The following is a 15,003-nucleotide window of genomic DNA, read 5'->3' as shown; positions in this document are numbered from 1 at the left end:
GGTAATTGGGATGGGTGTGTCAGAGGCGGTGCGGTTGGCGCAGGATAGAGCAGGGTTTAGGGCTGTTGTGCATAGGGTCGCTATGAGTCGCAAAGGACTCGACGGTACATAACAACAACAACAACAACAACAAATTTCATATCCATTGTTGTTCACACTGTCTTCATTCAAATGTCTAGTCACAATAAGCACATTAACCATGGGCACCACCCAGCGGGTTTCAATCTATCTTATTTGTTGAGTCTCTCAACTTTCCATTCCCAGCCCAGGCTACAGTTGCCTCTTTGACTTCACCTTGGCTTACCTACTGGTGGCATAAAATTTAGCAAATCTACAAATGAAACCAGGACCCCTCCAGAACCCTGCTCCTTTATATAAACTTCTCTTCTGGTGTTCAGGTAAAAAAAAATTGTCCTTAACTCCTCTCTCACATCCAGCTATCCAAGTAATCTTCAGAATACAGCCCAAATCTAATTGCTTCATCACCTCCTCCACTGGCCATTCTCGTCCAGGTCACCCCCATTGCTTACCTCCCCACCTGCTCACTACTCTCCCTGCTTTTCTATTCTTCACGACCCTCTTACAGAGTGATCTTTCCAAAGACCAGGACCCTGACACACCCCTGTTTAAACCTCCAGAACACTTGATTGTGCTCATGCAAAACCTATACTTGGACTAGGAGGCAGTCGTCAGAACAAAGCAAGGAAAACACTGCATGGTTCAAAATTGGGAAAGGTGTACACCAAGGATGTGTCCTATCTCCATACCTTTTCAATCTGTACACAGGACAGATTATCCTGGAGGCTGGGCTCTGTGAGAAATGTGGCATCAGGATCGGAAGAAGACTCATCAACAATCTGCGTTATACAGATGACACAACCCTGCTTGCTGAAACTGAAGAGGACCTGAAGAGCTTGGCTATAGCTTTCAATATGGATTGAAGCTGAACATAAAGAAAAAAATACTTTCACCACTGGCCTGATTAATTGGCTCCAGAGTCAACACTCTTGGTACCAGAAGCCAGGAAATTAAAAGATGACTTGCATTAGGAAATTCTGCTGTCAGGGACCTCTCTAGGGTACTGAACAGCAACGATGTCGGTCTGGAGACTAAGGTGCACCTGATCCAGGCCATAGTCTTTGCAATTGCTTGCTATGCATCAGAAAGCTGGACAATGACTAGGGATGATAGAAGGGGAATTGATGTCTTTGAGCTGTGGTGCTGGACAAGAGTATTGAATATACCATGGACTGCTAGGAGAACAAACAAGTTCGTCTTGGAGAGGGTCAAGCTCCTTGAAGGCAAAGATTCTGAAGCTTCGTCTGACATATTTTGGACATATTACAAGGCAGGATCAGTCCTTGGAGAAGGACGTCATGCTTGGGAGGGTGGAGAGACAGTGCAGGAGAGGAAGACCTCGATGAGATAGATTGATTCAGTAACTGGGGTAGTCAGGGTAAGTATGTCAGAGACAGTAAGATTGGCAAGGGAGAGATCAGGGTTTAGGGCTGATATACATAGTGTCTCTATGAGTCTTAGGCATCTTGATGGCACCTAACAACAACTACACTAACCAGGGTCTGTGAGTCCCCGGCACAGTCAGCTTTTCACTCCTGTGTTCACAGCACATGATCCACATTGGCTTTCTCTTCTACCTCATGGCCTTTGCGTTTCCACTCAAACAGTGATCGTGCCACATCTGCCTTCTCTTCAGCATCCAGGTCTTACTTCAGATATCCCCGGTAAAAGCCACCCCCAACATGTTCTCTATCAAATAATCTTTCCAGTATTCAGCATTACCCAAAACTATCTTATTTATGGCCAGGGGGTTTTGTCTCTTTTGTTGATTGCTGAGTTTCCTTACCTAGGAAATGCCAAGCACCCTGTAGTCAATGTTTGTTGAATAGTGACCATATAGACATACAGACATAACCACTCCCCACCCCCACATGCACATATACAAAAGATAAATCACATTAACGCACAAATACACAGATATGGGCCCAAATATCGCCACACACTCACAAAAAGACTAAACAGTTACACAGTCACCCTGGAGGACTTCCCCATGGGAGTCCTCTCTTCCAGCCATCCTCCCACCTGGGGCTGCCCTCTGCTTGAACCCCAAATCAGGACTTGGAGTAGGGTCTCTGAACTCGGCAGGGAGGGGGGTTAGCTGGCCCACAGACCTCAGGCAGCGCCTTCAGCTATGTCTGCAATTTCCTCTCCCCCTTCCTTCTTCCCTCCTCCTCTCTAAAGGCTCCCGCCAACACAGCCTCCCCCTCACGCCAGCTCCAGCACCGGGAGGGGGGCTGAGAAGCATGGGGGCGTGAAAGTCTGGGCAGGAAGAACACTCCAGGCTGCACACACCAAACACACGCACACTGCATGCAGAAGTGGAATGCATGCATGTGTCCCGGCTGGTTTAGCCGTGGGCCAAGGGGGATGCACCCTGCTGCATGCTACCCCCAGCAATGCTCTGCAACCCTCCACTGGCTTCTGCTAAGGGGGCCTGGCCTGGCTAGGAGTAGGAGTCCAACAATCATTAACCCCGTGTGACAGAGCTCAGCCAGCTGGACACACACTACTGGGCCCTGGGGGGAGGGGCTGCGAGCCCTCTCCCTCCAAGAAGGGTTGAAGGACCTGAGGACCAGCAGGCAGGGCAGGAGGGTGGGGAGGGAGAGCCTGGAGCAGAGATGGGAGCTGGAACTGAGGCAGGGGTCTCCTGAGAGGAGGGCTATTAGTGGTTAAGATTCAGGCTCTCGGGTCAAGAGAGCAGTGGGTTCAAATCCTGACAGTGGTAAAGTTGTCCAAGCTGTCATTCCATGATTTGTGAATCTACGAAGTAAAATAGCCCTGTTCTTTAGAGGAATAATGAAACTAAATGGCATAATTTCTTATCTCCTCGACAGCACACAATAACACTTATTCAACGTGGTAGGGTACTTGGGTGACCTAGTGGGTAAGGCATTATTACGCTGCCAACTGCAAGGTCTGCCGTTCAAATCCACCAATCACTCTGCGGGAGAAAAACGGATGATCTCCTCCCGCGCAATTTACAGTCCGTAAAAACTTGCAGGAGGATTAGCTATGATTTGGTTCCAGCTCACTCGATGGCACCACAAGTCAGCGTGGCAGGGAAATCTGATGGCACAGCCTGTAGGGAGCGCAGTATTAAAGGCCACGCCTTTCTGGAAGTTGGATCTAACAGCAATGAGAAAGATGGACCTTCACTTCTGTGCGATTTACAGCCTCTGAAAACCCGCTAGGAAGGTCAGCATTGAGCTGGTGCAGACTGGAAGCAATGAGAGTTGATCGACAGGGTTGGAAGATGAAATGAAGGACCTGTGAAGTGTTGAGCCCACTGCGGGGAGTCAGAACTGCTCGGTCCTTTCTGTTACGGTTGTTGTGGGCTGGGGGCGGGCCTGCACCGGCCTCCCTGGCTGCTTCCTGTGGGGGCGCGGCCTCCTCGGCTCCCGCTCCGCGCCCCCTCCTCCGGGGCGCAGGCTTCCCCGCCTCCCCTGCCCCGCCCCGTCCCTCCTCTTTCCGCGGAGGAAACTTTCCGTGCGCTGGTCCAGCGGCCCGTGTCCGTGTCCGGCCCTCACTGCCGCCGCCTGGGAGTCGAGCCTGCCGGGCGGGCGGGACCGGACGGGGCGGGCGCGGGCGGGCCTGGGTGTATGCGGCTGCCCAGGACCGAGGCCGGACGCGCAGGGCCCTGGCCGCTGGGGAGCGGGGCGCCGACGGTGAGTGAGCCGGGGCTACGGGTCGGGGTCCCCACGGGCGGCCGTTCTCCTCCGAGTCTGCGTGGGGAGAAGGGGAGACAGCCCTCGGTCCAGCGCCGGAGCCCCGCCGCCCGGCCCCATCTAGGCACCCACGAGGGGCGGAGCCTCTGGCCGCTCACTCCTTTGCCCCGGGATTGGGGGGCGCCCGGGCCTGCCACGAAGTTAGGGAGCGGCTCACTGCAGCGTGGGACCAGGGGCTGCTCCTGCAGAGAAGGATGCGGGTCGGGGGCAGCTCTGGACTCAGGAGAAGGGTCTGACCCTGACGTTCTCACCGCCTGACAGGAGCGCAGCCCCACCCCCGGAGCAGCATGGACGCCCCTCGAAGGGACATGGAGTTGCTCAGCAACAGCCTGGCGGCCTACGCACACATCCGTGGTGAGGGTGGGAGCCTGGGCACGTAGTCCCCCCCCCCCCCCCTCCACACCAACCCTTGGCCACCCCAGTCCCCTGCCCCTGGCAGAACTCTAATTAATAGCCACTCAACCCCTCCAGCTCCTCCACCCGCACTGCCCCCATGGCCAATGGCAGCTCATTAATATTCTTGTACACGGCCGATGGCTTTACCGCCAAACCCAGAGCCAGAGTCTTTTTCCAGGACTGCCTTTCACCTCCAGGACACTTGTATGACCTCTGCCCTTTAATCCCCAGCGAATCCCGAAAGCTTCGGCCTTTATTTCGTGCTGGGTGTCTGCTTCGGCCTGCTGTTGACCCTGTGCCTCCTGGTCATCAGCATTTCCTGTGCGCCCCGCCCACGACCCCGCGGCCCCCCTCCTCGCCGAGACCCCCGCAGCAGCAGCACTCTGGAGCCCGAGGACGACGATGAAGATGAGGAGGACACCATGACGCGGCTGGGCCCCGATGACACGCTGCCTGGAGCCGAGCTGTCGGTGGAGGCTGACGGGCCCCTGAGCGTCAATGTGTTCACGTCGGCAGAGGAGCTGGAGCGTGCGCAGCGGCTGGAGGAACGCGAGCGCATCCTGCGGGAGATCTGGCGCACCGGGCAGCCCGACCTGCTGGGCACAGGCACACTGGGGCCCGGCCCCACGGCCACAGGAACCCTGGGCCGCATGCACTATTACTGACTGGAGGCCTGGCTGCAATGTGCTCAGGGTACTGGACGTTGCAAAGAGCGCGCAGTGGCCCCAGGACATTGGGACTACCTTGACCCACGGTGCTAAGATGGCCCCTCTCCCCGTGCTACTGGACTTGGATCTCCCACCGCCTGGGAGGCACCGTTCCCCAGTCCTTCCAGAAGGCCGTTGGGGGAGGGCAGGAAGCAGGGTCCCCACCTCCACCAGGGGAAAAACGGAGAAGTGACCAATGAAAGCTGCATTCTCAGTGACTCAGTCTCTCCCTCTTTGTCACATCTGCCCTGCATTCCTAGCGGCCCCCAGGCTCCTGTCATGCAGGAAGGGAACCCACTCCCCAGAAGTCTTTGCGTATAGCTGTGCTCACTTCAGATAGCAAAAGGCTCCGGGGGACACAGCCTGCACCTACACTCCTCTCACATCCATCTTCACACTCACGTACAATCCTTGTTCGAAAATACCTTCCTTACCCCAAAGGCCTGAGTGTACATCACACCTGTCCCCACAGATGTGTTGTGTCCACCATGCAAACACTACAGTCACACACAAACATCCAGGTATTGGGGAGGTGATCCTGAGTCTAAACCTTATTAGACTTACTGTCATAGTGTGTGTGTCTGAGCTGAGGAGCCTTCCTGTGAGGTCTCCTGGGGCCCACCGAGGGGTCCCAGCTGGAAAGGCGGCGGGCCGGCTTCCCGACAGCCGGCCCGTCTCTGGCACACAGCTGGATTCCGGAATCCAGGCCTAGCGGGCTCCCTGACCCGCCTGGGCGCCTTCAGCCTGCTGCTACTCCACTTCGGGACTGGCGTCCGAAGAAGCCCTCCCCCACATCATCCGGTGGATAAAAATAGCCTTGCGCAGGCCTTGGGAACGGTAATGGGAGCCACATGTTGGCCAGATGTGCCCGGGAGAGACCGCCAGGAATGCGGAGGGCCCGCCCCCGGTGCGCGGCCCCGCCCCACAGACCAGGCTCGCGCCGCTTGCAGCAGGGTTTACTGTCGGGCAATCCCCTGAGAGGGCGCGAGGAGGTGGGTGGCCAGAGCCAGACTTCCCTCCCAGCTGGCATGTGGTCCTTCCCAGGCCCACTCTCAGTTCGTCTCTGTCTGTGAGTGGACGGAGTGCGAGGCTGAGGCTTCCTGTGTCCTCTGCATCAATTGAACCTGGTCAAGAAAGGGGACATCAGAGAAGACCCACCACCAGCGGGTCCTCGCTCCTCTCCAGGGCTCCACGTCCCACCCACCTCCAGCAACTGGCGATGCTCCCTCTCACTCTTTAACTCCTCCCAGATGCTGGTCAGCTTCTTTCTGCGGACAAGAGAGCCGTGGTGAGGGGGAGTGGGCAGGCTAGGAGCCCACCCCACATCCCTTCCCCGCCACTTCCTACTTACTCCAGCAGCTCCCCCATCAGGTCCAGTGACTTCCTCAGAGACTCCACCTCGTCTTTTAGCCTCACTATGTCGACTTTGTCATCTTTGCTTTCTGTGGGATTTTGTGAGGCCCTGGAATGAGTGTCTTGGGGGTCTGTGGTCGACTTGATGGGATCTAGTTTCTTTGGAGCAGGAGCTAAGTCATTGGGAGGGACCTCTTTTTCTGGGGGTGCTTCGCCTATGGGAAATACTGCCTTTTGAGGAGTTATTTCCTCTTTGGGGGCTGCTTCCTCTCTGGAAGCCTCTTCCTTCAGGGAGGACATTTCTTCTTTAGGAGGTGCCTCTTCCATGGGAGACACTTCCTTTTGGGGGAGCATTTCTGCTTTGAGGGGTGGCTCCTCTTTCAAGGCTGTCTCCTCGCTAGAGGTAGCCTCATCTTCCACTGGTGTCCCCCGTAGGAGGGTTGTGGCCTCGTTTTGGGAGTGGGGCTCATCAGGGGAGGACATAGACTCTGGATCGGACTGTAGTGGGGGGTTGTCTGTTTCATCATTCAGGTCCAGCTTCACCCTGGTGGAGATGCACTCTGGGGCATCCTTGAACACATCCATCTCATCTTCTTGGGGCTGGAACTCCTTGGCCACAGGGGGTCCCTCCTGCAGGGCTCCCTCAGGGGAGAAGTGATGCAATTGAGTGTTATGTCCAGTGCCAGTCACGTCCTCAGGGGGGACTTGGTCTGGAATTGAGGTTTCATCTAGAGAGGGCATTTCATCCCCAGGTGGGGCCATCTCTAAGCCAGGGCCAGCTTCTTCAGGTGGGATCTTTAGGGCAGAGGTCTCATCCACAGAAAAGACCCTCTCGTGGTTGAGGGTCTTGTTTAGAGTTGGGATGTTTTCTGGGCTGGGGGCCCTATCTGGAGTCACATTCTTTTCTGGAGGGGGTTCTTCCTGAGTCAGGATATTTTCTGAGGTGGAAGCCTTATCCAGAGTCAGGGCTTTTTCAGGAGAGGGGGTCATGTCCAGAGTTGGGGCCTTCTCTGAGGGAGAATCTTTGTTAAGAGTCTGAGTCTTCTCTGGACTGGTAGCTTTATCAGGATATGGGGTCTTCTCTGCTTTGGGGGTCTTGTCTAGAGTGGGGGATTTCTTTACAGAAGGGTTTTTTGCCAGGCTGCTTTGTTCTTCCTCCTGTGATGACAGGGGTGGGGGTCTCAGTTGATGGCTGGAGACTTCTGTGCAGGATCCTGAACAGACCATGCCTCTGGGAACCAGACCCTGCCCAGTGCACTGACTCCCACGCATTTTGGGCATCTCACCTGGCTGAGTGCAGAACATTGACGAGAACCCTGAATTTTAGATCGTTTTTTCCCAGGAATCCCAGCAGGGAGTCTTCCATTGGAGCCTGTGAGAAGCAGAACCTTAGGGGGCCTGGTGTCCTCTGGCACTTTCAGAGTCTCTCTTTATCCTAGTCTCTCCCTGTTTCTGTTCTTCAGAACAACCACCCCACCTTATCTCCATCCCCCCCTTACCAGAGTCACAGGAGGGGTGCTTCTGACTCTCCCCGTTGGGTGTCCGGGATGGCCTGGAACATACTCTCATCAGGCCCTGGGGGTAGGGAGCAGCTTTTCCTTTATAGCCTCCCCCTCCTCCGACTCCCATCATGCTCCTTACTTGGCTTTGCCAGGTCCAGTGGGAGGTGTCACCAGCTTCTTCACAGTGGGGAGGGCTGTCTTGGACATCATCTTCTTTTGTTCTTTAGCAGAAGCTGGGAGGGAAGAGGGAAATGAGGCACTAATTTACCATTTGTCCATCTATTAGCTAACAGGAGCTGACACTATAATGAGCTGTGCAAGGGGGCATAAGGGGGACAGAGTGGGGTGAGGGTGGCGCAGAGATAAGAGATGAATCAGTCCCACCTCCTAGGAGCTCCCTGAAGGGACGCCTAGCTTTGGGTGTCAGGCCAGCTCTGAGACGGAGTTGGTGCCATATCCTTCCAGTTTTACCTCCACACTTACAAGATGGGTCCCTTCTTAGGGAACTCTGGTAGCCTAATGGTAAGGAGATACACTGCCAACCCAGAAAAGCATGTAGTTCGAATCCACCAGCTGCTCCATGGGAGAAAGATGGGCAATCTCCTTATGAGTGATTATATTGCCTATGAAAAGCCACAGGAGGGTCAGCTGTGAGTCGGTTCCAACTCAACTTCTCTAACTCAGATCTCATCTCTTTCTTGGGCCAAAGCAACAGCCTGCCCTCATCCTGTCCACCCTCTTTTTGAATGTCTTTGTCTTCTCCATCTCAGTTACCCCCTTAGAGATCTCATCCAGTCTTCTAGGTTTAAATATCATCAATAAGCCAACAAAACTGACTTTTTCATCTCTCAAATCTTCTTCTCTCCTGAACTTCAGACTCATACTCAGCTGTCCTCTCTGGGTCTTCAACTGGCATCATATATTGAACATACCCCAGACTCCTCTCACTTCCCAGTCCCTTCATCCCCCTAAATCTCCCTTTTCTCACTGTTGTTCCTCACTCATCCATAAAGGAATCATCCTACATTCCTCTTAGCCCCTCATCCTGAACAACTAAATCAGCAAATCCTGTCAACTCTATCTTCAGAATATGTCCTGAATCTAATTATTCCACCACCACCTGTACATGGGTAGTTACAACAGCTTCCACCCTGGGCATCAGCTGCCCTCGTCCTGCCTGGACTGTGTGAGCCCACACTCTACTGGGAAAGCAGTTGTACACAAAACAAGTGAAATAGGGTATGTCAGCATCATCAAGTGTTCCTAAGAAAGAATAAGCAGAGAATGTACAATTTTAAGCGAGGTAGTTGGAAGAGTCTGCACTGAGAAGGGGACACCAAATGACTGCCTGAAAGCAGTCACATTCAAATCCACAGACACACAGACACCACTATGGAATAAACTCATGTGCTAACACTCACAAAGACACATCATCACCCACAGGTGCTGTCAATGTTAGGGACTGATCCTGACCCCTAAAATGCCATGTTGTAAATTCTAACCACTGTGCCTGTGGCTATAACCCTAGCTGGGAAGGGATACTAAGACAGGATCAAGACAAGGGTGCCTTAAATCAATCTTATGACGTATAGAAATAATGAATCAATCAAGCAAAGGGAGTAGCAGAGATGGGGGGAGGATAGATGTCAAGACCCATTTCCTGAGTCACCCCTGTGTTGCTCCTGAGCTCTGTGCAGCCTGTCCCTAGAGCCCACCTCCCTGGTACTTGCAGCCCTTTTCATCAAGATGCCTGAGGAAGTGCACCATGGGGAGGAGGAGGTGGAGACCTTTGCCTGTCGGGCAGAGATTGTCCAACACTGTCTCTTATCATCAATACCTTCTATTCCAACAAGGACATTTTCCTTAGTTGATTTTCTTTGTTATTAAAACCATTTTTTAATTAAAGATATTTTTTACCAAAAATCATGCATATTTTCCATCAAAATTTATTTCTTCTTTGGAGGGTTTTATGCTACAGATCAGCTCTTTAATCATCAGAGATACAGTAGTACAGTGACAAAAAATACACTAGAAAAATCTAAACTAACTAGAAGATATGGCTTTCATCTCCAGATATTAGCTATTCTTTTTTCCCCCTTTATATATTTTTATTATTAACTTTAATGAAAATTTACAGAGACTTTGGATTTCCATTCATTCATTGTTGCTCTTAGTTGATTTCTAATACATCTGATGCATTGGACGAGATTCACTATGGAAGTCTGACAGATCCTTCCAAATTGGACAGTGGTAAAGAGACGCTGAAAATCTCCATCATCCCCAACCCCCAGAACATACTTTGATGTACTTTGTAAACACAGGCATTGGCATGACCAAGGCTGATCTCATAAATACTTTGGAAACAATTGCCAAGTCTGGTACCAAAGCGTTTATGGAGACTCTGCAGGCTGGTGCAGGCATCTCCCTGACTGGTCAATTTGGTGTTGGCTTTTATTCTGCCTATTTGATGACAGAGTACATGGGAGTGATCACAAAACACAATGATGATGAGCCGTATGTCTGGGAGTCTTCAGCTGGGGGTTCCTTCACAATTCCTGCTGATCATGGGGAGCCCATTGATCAAGGTACTAAAGTGATTGTATGCTTTAAAGGGGACCAGACAGAGTACTTTGAGGAGAGACAAGTCAAAGAAGCAAAGAGGCACTCACAGTTCAGAGGCTGCCCCGTCACCCTTTATTTAGAGAAAGAATGAGAGAAGGAAATCGGATGATGAAGAGAAGCCCATGAGTGAAGATGTGGGTTCAGATGAGGAGGATGACAGTGGGAAGGACAAGAAAAAGGGAAAAATAAGGCTACATATACATTGATGGGAGGAATTGGACAAGACTAAGCCCATTTGGACCAGAAATCCTGACAACGTCACACAGGAGGAAGATGGGGAGTTCTCCAAGAGCCTCACTAGTGTCGGGGAGACCACCTGGCAGTCAAGCACTTCTCAGTAGACGGTCAGCTGGAGTTCATGGCGTCGCTGTTTAACCCTTGCTGTGCTCCCTTTGACCGCTCTGAGAACAGCAACAAGAATAATAACATTAAACTTTATGTCTGCCATGTATTCATCAAGGACAGCTGTGGTGAGGTGATACCAGGGTATCTGAACTTCATCCGTGATATGGTTGGCTCTGAGGATCTGCCTTTTTAACATTTCTTGAGAAATGCTGCAACCAAGCAAAATCTCCAGGGTCATCCACAAAAACATCGTCAAGAAGTGTCTTGAGCTCTTCTCTGAGTTGGCAGAAGCCAAGAAGAACTACATGAAATTCTATGAGGCATTCTCTTAATGCCTGAAGCTTGGGATCCATGAGGACTCTATTAACTGGTGTCGCCCTTCTGAGAGGCTTCGCTATCACACTTCCCAATTTGGAGATGAGATGACGTCTCTCTCAGAATATGTGTCTCGCAAGAAGGAGACCTGTGAAGGAGACCTGGTGAGAACAAAGAGCCGGTGGCCCACTCTGCTTTTGTGGACCGAGTGCACAAAGTGGGGCTTTGAACCAGTCAATGCGCTCTGTGAAACAACTCAAGGAGTCTGATGGGAAGAGACTGGTTTCCGTCACCAACGAGGGCCTAGAACGACCTGAGGATGAAGAGGAGAAAAAGAAAGTGCAGGAAAGCAAGGCCAAGTTTGAGAACCTCTGAGCTCATGAAGGAAATTTTATATAAGAAGGCTGAGAAGGTGACAGTCTCCGATAGACTCGTACCTTCACCCTGCAGCACTGTAACTACACGTATACTGGACAGACCGCTGGAGCAGATTGTGAAAGCACAGGCGCTTCAGGACAAGTCTACAATGGGTTACATGACGGCCAAAAAAGCACCTGAAAAATTAATCCTGCTCATCTGATTGTTCAGACACTGAGGAAGAAAGCTGAGGTGGGCACAAATGACAAAGCTGTTAAGAATGGGGTGCTCATTGAAATGAAAAATAAATAAATTAAAATATTTTAAAAAAAAGAATGGGGTGCTGCTGCTGTTTGAATGTGCACTGCTCCCTTCTGGCTTCTCCCTTGAGGATCCCCAGGCTTACTCCAACCACCTCGACCTCATGATCAAGCTCGGCTTAGGCATTGATGAAGAGGAGGTGACAGCTGAGGCACTCAGGGCTGCTGTTCTTGATGAGACCCCCACATTTGAGGGTGATAAGGACACATCTCACATGGAAGAAGTAAATTAAAAATTTTACTGTATCAAACAATTATGAGCTATCAAGTCAGCCCAGTAAGAATAGCAAAATTTAACAGAACAGCAAACACCACATGCTGGCAAGTTTGTGGAGAAACTGGAACCCTTATTCACTGTTGGTGGGAGTGTAAAATGGTGCCACCACTATGGAAGGCTGTATGGCACTTTCTCAAAAAGTTGCAGATAGAAATACCATTTGACCCAGCAATTCCACTACTGGGAATTTACCCTAAAGAAATCATAACTGACATCCAAGCAGATGTATGCACACCCATGTTTATCTCAGCTTTGTTCACAATAGCAAGGAGTTAGAAACAACCTAAGTGCCCATCAACAAACGAATGGATAGAGAAGCTGTGGTATATTCACACAATGGAATACTATGCTATGTTGAAAAACAAGGAACTCATGAAATATTATACAAAATGGGCGACCCTGGAAGACATTATGCTGAGTGAAATATCTCAGTCACCAAAGGACAAATACTGCATAGTGCCACGGTCATAAAATGGGATTGACATCAGGGTTGAGGGAAGACTGAGAAAGAGAGGAGGAATGATGCATACATACTGCATTCAAACAGATGAGAGAACTGTTTAAAAGGGATATATGATTGGGAATTATTGTGAAAATAATAACAATTGAAAATCACAAGGTTTCACAGTGGAGTGGACTTAGCGCGAAGGATTGTATAACAATGAAAGAATTTTTCTTTTACTTTTCAGAGAGAGAAGTAAATTGAGGGGTAGGGGTGGGCAGGGAGAAAAGTACAACAATGAATGAATGGAAACCCCAAGTCTCTGTAAATTTTAATATTAATAAAAAAATAAAAAAATTTTTTTTACTGTAACACACACTCTCCCCCTGTCTAGTATGTGGCTCCCACAGCAGCCTGAGCTGCCCTCTCCCACCTGGCTCCATCTGCTGACTGCCAGTGTTTTTCTTTCCTGTCCTGTGTATAAGGCAGGATGTAAAGGCTTCTGGCCTTATCCCCTTTCTCAAGAACAAGGTTGGATGTTGTGAATTATGAGTTTTGTTTATTTTGTTCTGAAAGTATGCAAAATAAAGATGAAATTTTATTTAAAAAAAAAAAGACAGGTAGAGCTTCAAGGAACCAGGATGCAGAAGTTGGAGAGATAAGAGACCCAGGGCCAAGAGGGAAACTTCCCCTAGAGGTAGTGCTTTGAGAAAATAAACTTGTTTGTAATTAGATACCACAAGCCATGTACTTGTGGTATTCCTGTTATTCACTGCCATTGAATCCTAATGATCCTGCAATGGATTTCTGAGGCTGTAAGCTTTAACAGGCGGAGACTGCACATTTTCTTCCCCACAAGCTGCTGGTAGATTTGAACCACCAGAGCCCCTTATTTCTGTTACAGCAGCACTAAATAACTAAGGCAGCTATGTATCAACAGTGCATCACAGTGAGTATCTATATCCAGGCACCAGGTTTTGAATTCTAGCTCTGTTAGTTTACCCGTTGGATAAGAATGTGGGCAATCCCTCCGTGCCCCAGTGTCCTCATCTGAAAGCACAGGTAGAAGCATGTATGTTGTGAGAGCTGAATGATGCTACCACATGCCAGGAGCTAGAGGAGTGGTGTAGAGTCCAAGCTCAGTGCAGGTTGGACCTGGAGCACGACCTTTACTCAAGTCACCACAAACTCTCTGTTGTTTGTTTTTTTAACATCTTATATTTAGTAATATGTTGCAGTGTGTCATTTGCTGATGTTATCTGTTGTTGTAATAGATTTTATCTGCCGATGTTTGCTGCTATAACAGAAACAGCAAAAGTGGGTGGCTTCAACAAACAAATTTATTTTCTCACAGTTCAGGAGGTTAGAAGTCTGAATTCAGAGCCCTGGCTTTCTCTCTGCCAGCTCTAGTTGTTGTTGTATTACCATGTGATGTACCTTCAACTCAGAACCAACACATAACTGATCCTCCAGTGGTTTTTCAGAGGTGGTAAATCCCACTGGAGGAGACTGTCATCTTTCTTCTGAGGAGCAACTGGTGGATTTGAACGGTCCACCTGTGGTTGGCAGAGCAATTCCTTAACCTCTAGGCAACCAGAGCTACCTAGCACAGGGCGAGTGGTCAGGATATATAGTATATAATCTAGGACACACACAATTCAACCGATAACATTATCACTTTCAGATGTTTCATTTTATGATTTACAATTATATAAATTGCTAGGTTAATAAGGCTTCTACTAGTAAAAGTCAATAGTAAAGAAAAAAATAAAAGTGAGATCTTTGACTCATATATCAGAACTGACTTATGAAAGTCACTGAGGAGAAATCTCATTTTGAGTTGTGGGCTGCTGGCTAACTCTAGTAATACAGCTGATTGGATGCTCCAAAAGGCCCTTTCCATAAAAGAACAACTATATCTGCTTTAGGATACACTTCTCTAGGTAATGACGGACTGAGAATGGGTGGAGAAGTTAATTGAAAATGGGGGGAGAAGATGAGAAACAAGGGCCAGAAAAGTGGTGAGAAGGCTGTCCTGCTCTGTGGCTCCTTAGCCGGGGCCTCCAGCCTGTGGTGAGGTGCCTCAGGCCCTGAGCCACCTCCTCCCCACAGGTTCCAGGCTCAGCACCCACACAGCATAGATCACTGTTCACCATCAGGAAGGCTGATGGTTGGTGCCCTCTGGTTACTGGCAAAAGTAGAAGCGGATTCTTTCTGGAAGAAATCTTTCCCAACTAAGTACTGCATGTGTCTCATAGGTTAACGTCAGGTAATGAACTCATAAACAAAGATCTTAAAGTACACATGAGTACCACAACAATATAAAGGTAAACAATCCAATTGAAAAATGGGCACAGGAGATGAACAGACACTTCACCAAAGAAAACATTCAGATGGCCAACAAGCACATGATGAAATGTTCAAAATCCCTAGCTCTAAGAGAGATGCAAATCAAAATAAGTATGAGATATCATCTCATACCAGTCAGAATAGCAAAATTTAACAGAACAGCAAGCAACAAATGCTGGCGAGGTTGTGGAGAAACTGGAACCCTTATTCACTGT

The 15,003-nt window shown here is 49.8% G+C and overlaps 2 protein-coding genes across 2 annotated transcripts in view; one reads left to right on the top strand and one right to left on the bottom strand.

Moving 5' to 3' along the window:
- Positions 1 to 4,090: 4,090 nt before the first annotated feature.
- On the top strand, positions 4,091 to 4,864 carry EVA1B (eva-1 homolog B (C. elegans)). Its single transcript, XM_006886450.1, has 2 exons — positions 4,091 to 4,157; positions 4,431 to 4,864. The coding sequence occupies exons 1-2, from the start codon at positions 4,091 to 4,093 to the stop codon at positions 4,862 to 4,864; spliced, it is 501 nt and encodes a 166-aa protein (XP_006886512.1).
- A 1,094-nt stretch (positions 4,865 to 5,958) lies between these two features.
- The window catches only part of SH3D21 (SH3 domain containing 21), a 17,061-nt gene continuing 8,016 nt past the window's right edge, over positions 5,959 to 15,003 (bottom strand). Inside the window, exons 11-16 of the mRNA XM_006886584.1 lie at positions 7,901 to 7,994; positions 7,759 to 7,811; positions 7,546 to 7,631; positions 6,258 to 7,417; positions 6,111 to 6,174; positions 5,959 to 6,030 (exon numbers count right to left, since the gene is read on the bottom strand). Coding sequence (XP_006886646.1) covers positions 5,959 to 6,030; positions 6,111 to 6,174; positions 6,258 to 7,417; positions 7,546 to 7,631; positions 7,759 to 7,811; positions 7,901 to 7,994 — 1,529 coding nt within the window. The remainder of the gene's footprint in view (positions 6,031 to 6,110; positions 6,175 to 6,257; positions 7,418 to 7,545; positions 7,632 to 7,758; positions 7,812 to 7,900; positions 7,995 to 15,003) is intronic.

The sequence above is a fragment of the Elephantulus edwardii genome, unplaced genomic scaffold (assembly GCF_000299155.1).
Source record: "Elephantulus edwardii isolate Elephantulus edwardi_28Jun2011 unplaced genomic scaffold, EleEdw1.0 scaffold00049, whole genome shotgun sequence".
Classification (NCBI taxonomy): domain Eukaryota; kingdom Metazoa; phylum Chordata; class Mammalia; order Macroscelidea; family Macroscelididae; genus Elephantulus; species Elephantulus edwardii.
The sequence above is the reverse complement of the archived record's forward strand: the minus strand, read 5'-3'. Positions and strand labels throughout refer to the sequence as shown.

Excerpts from the sequence above, each read along its gene's own strand:
- EVA1B (XM_006886450.1), top strand. The coding sequence starts at position 4,091 with ATGGACGCCCCTCGAAGGGACATGGAGTTGCTCAGCAACAGCCTGGCG. Across the intron at positions 4,158-4,430 it reads GGCCTACGCACACATCCGTG|CGAATCCCGAAAGCTTCGGC; the intron begins GTGAGGGTGGGA and ends TTTAATCCCCAG.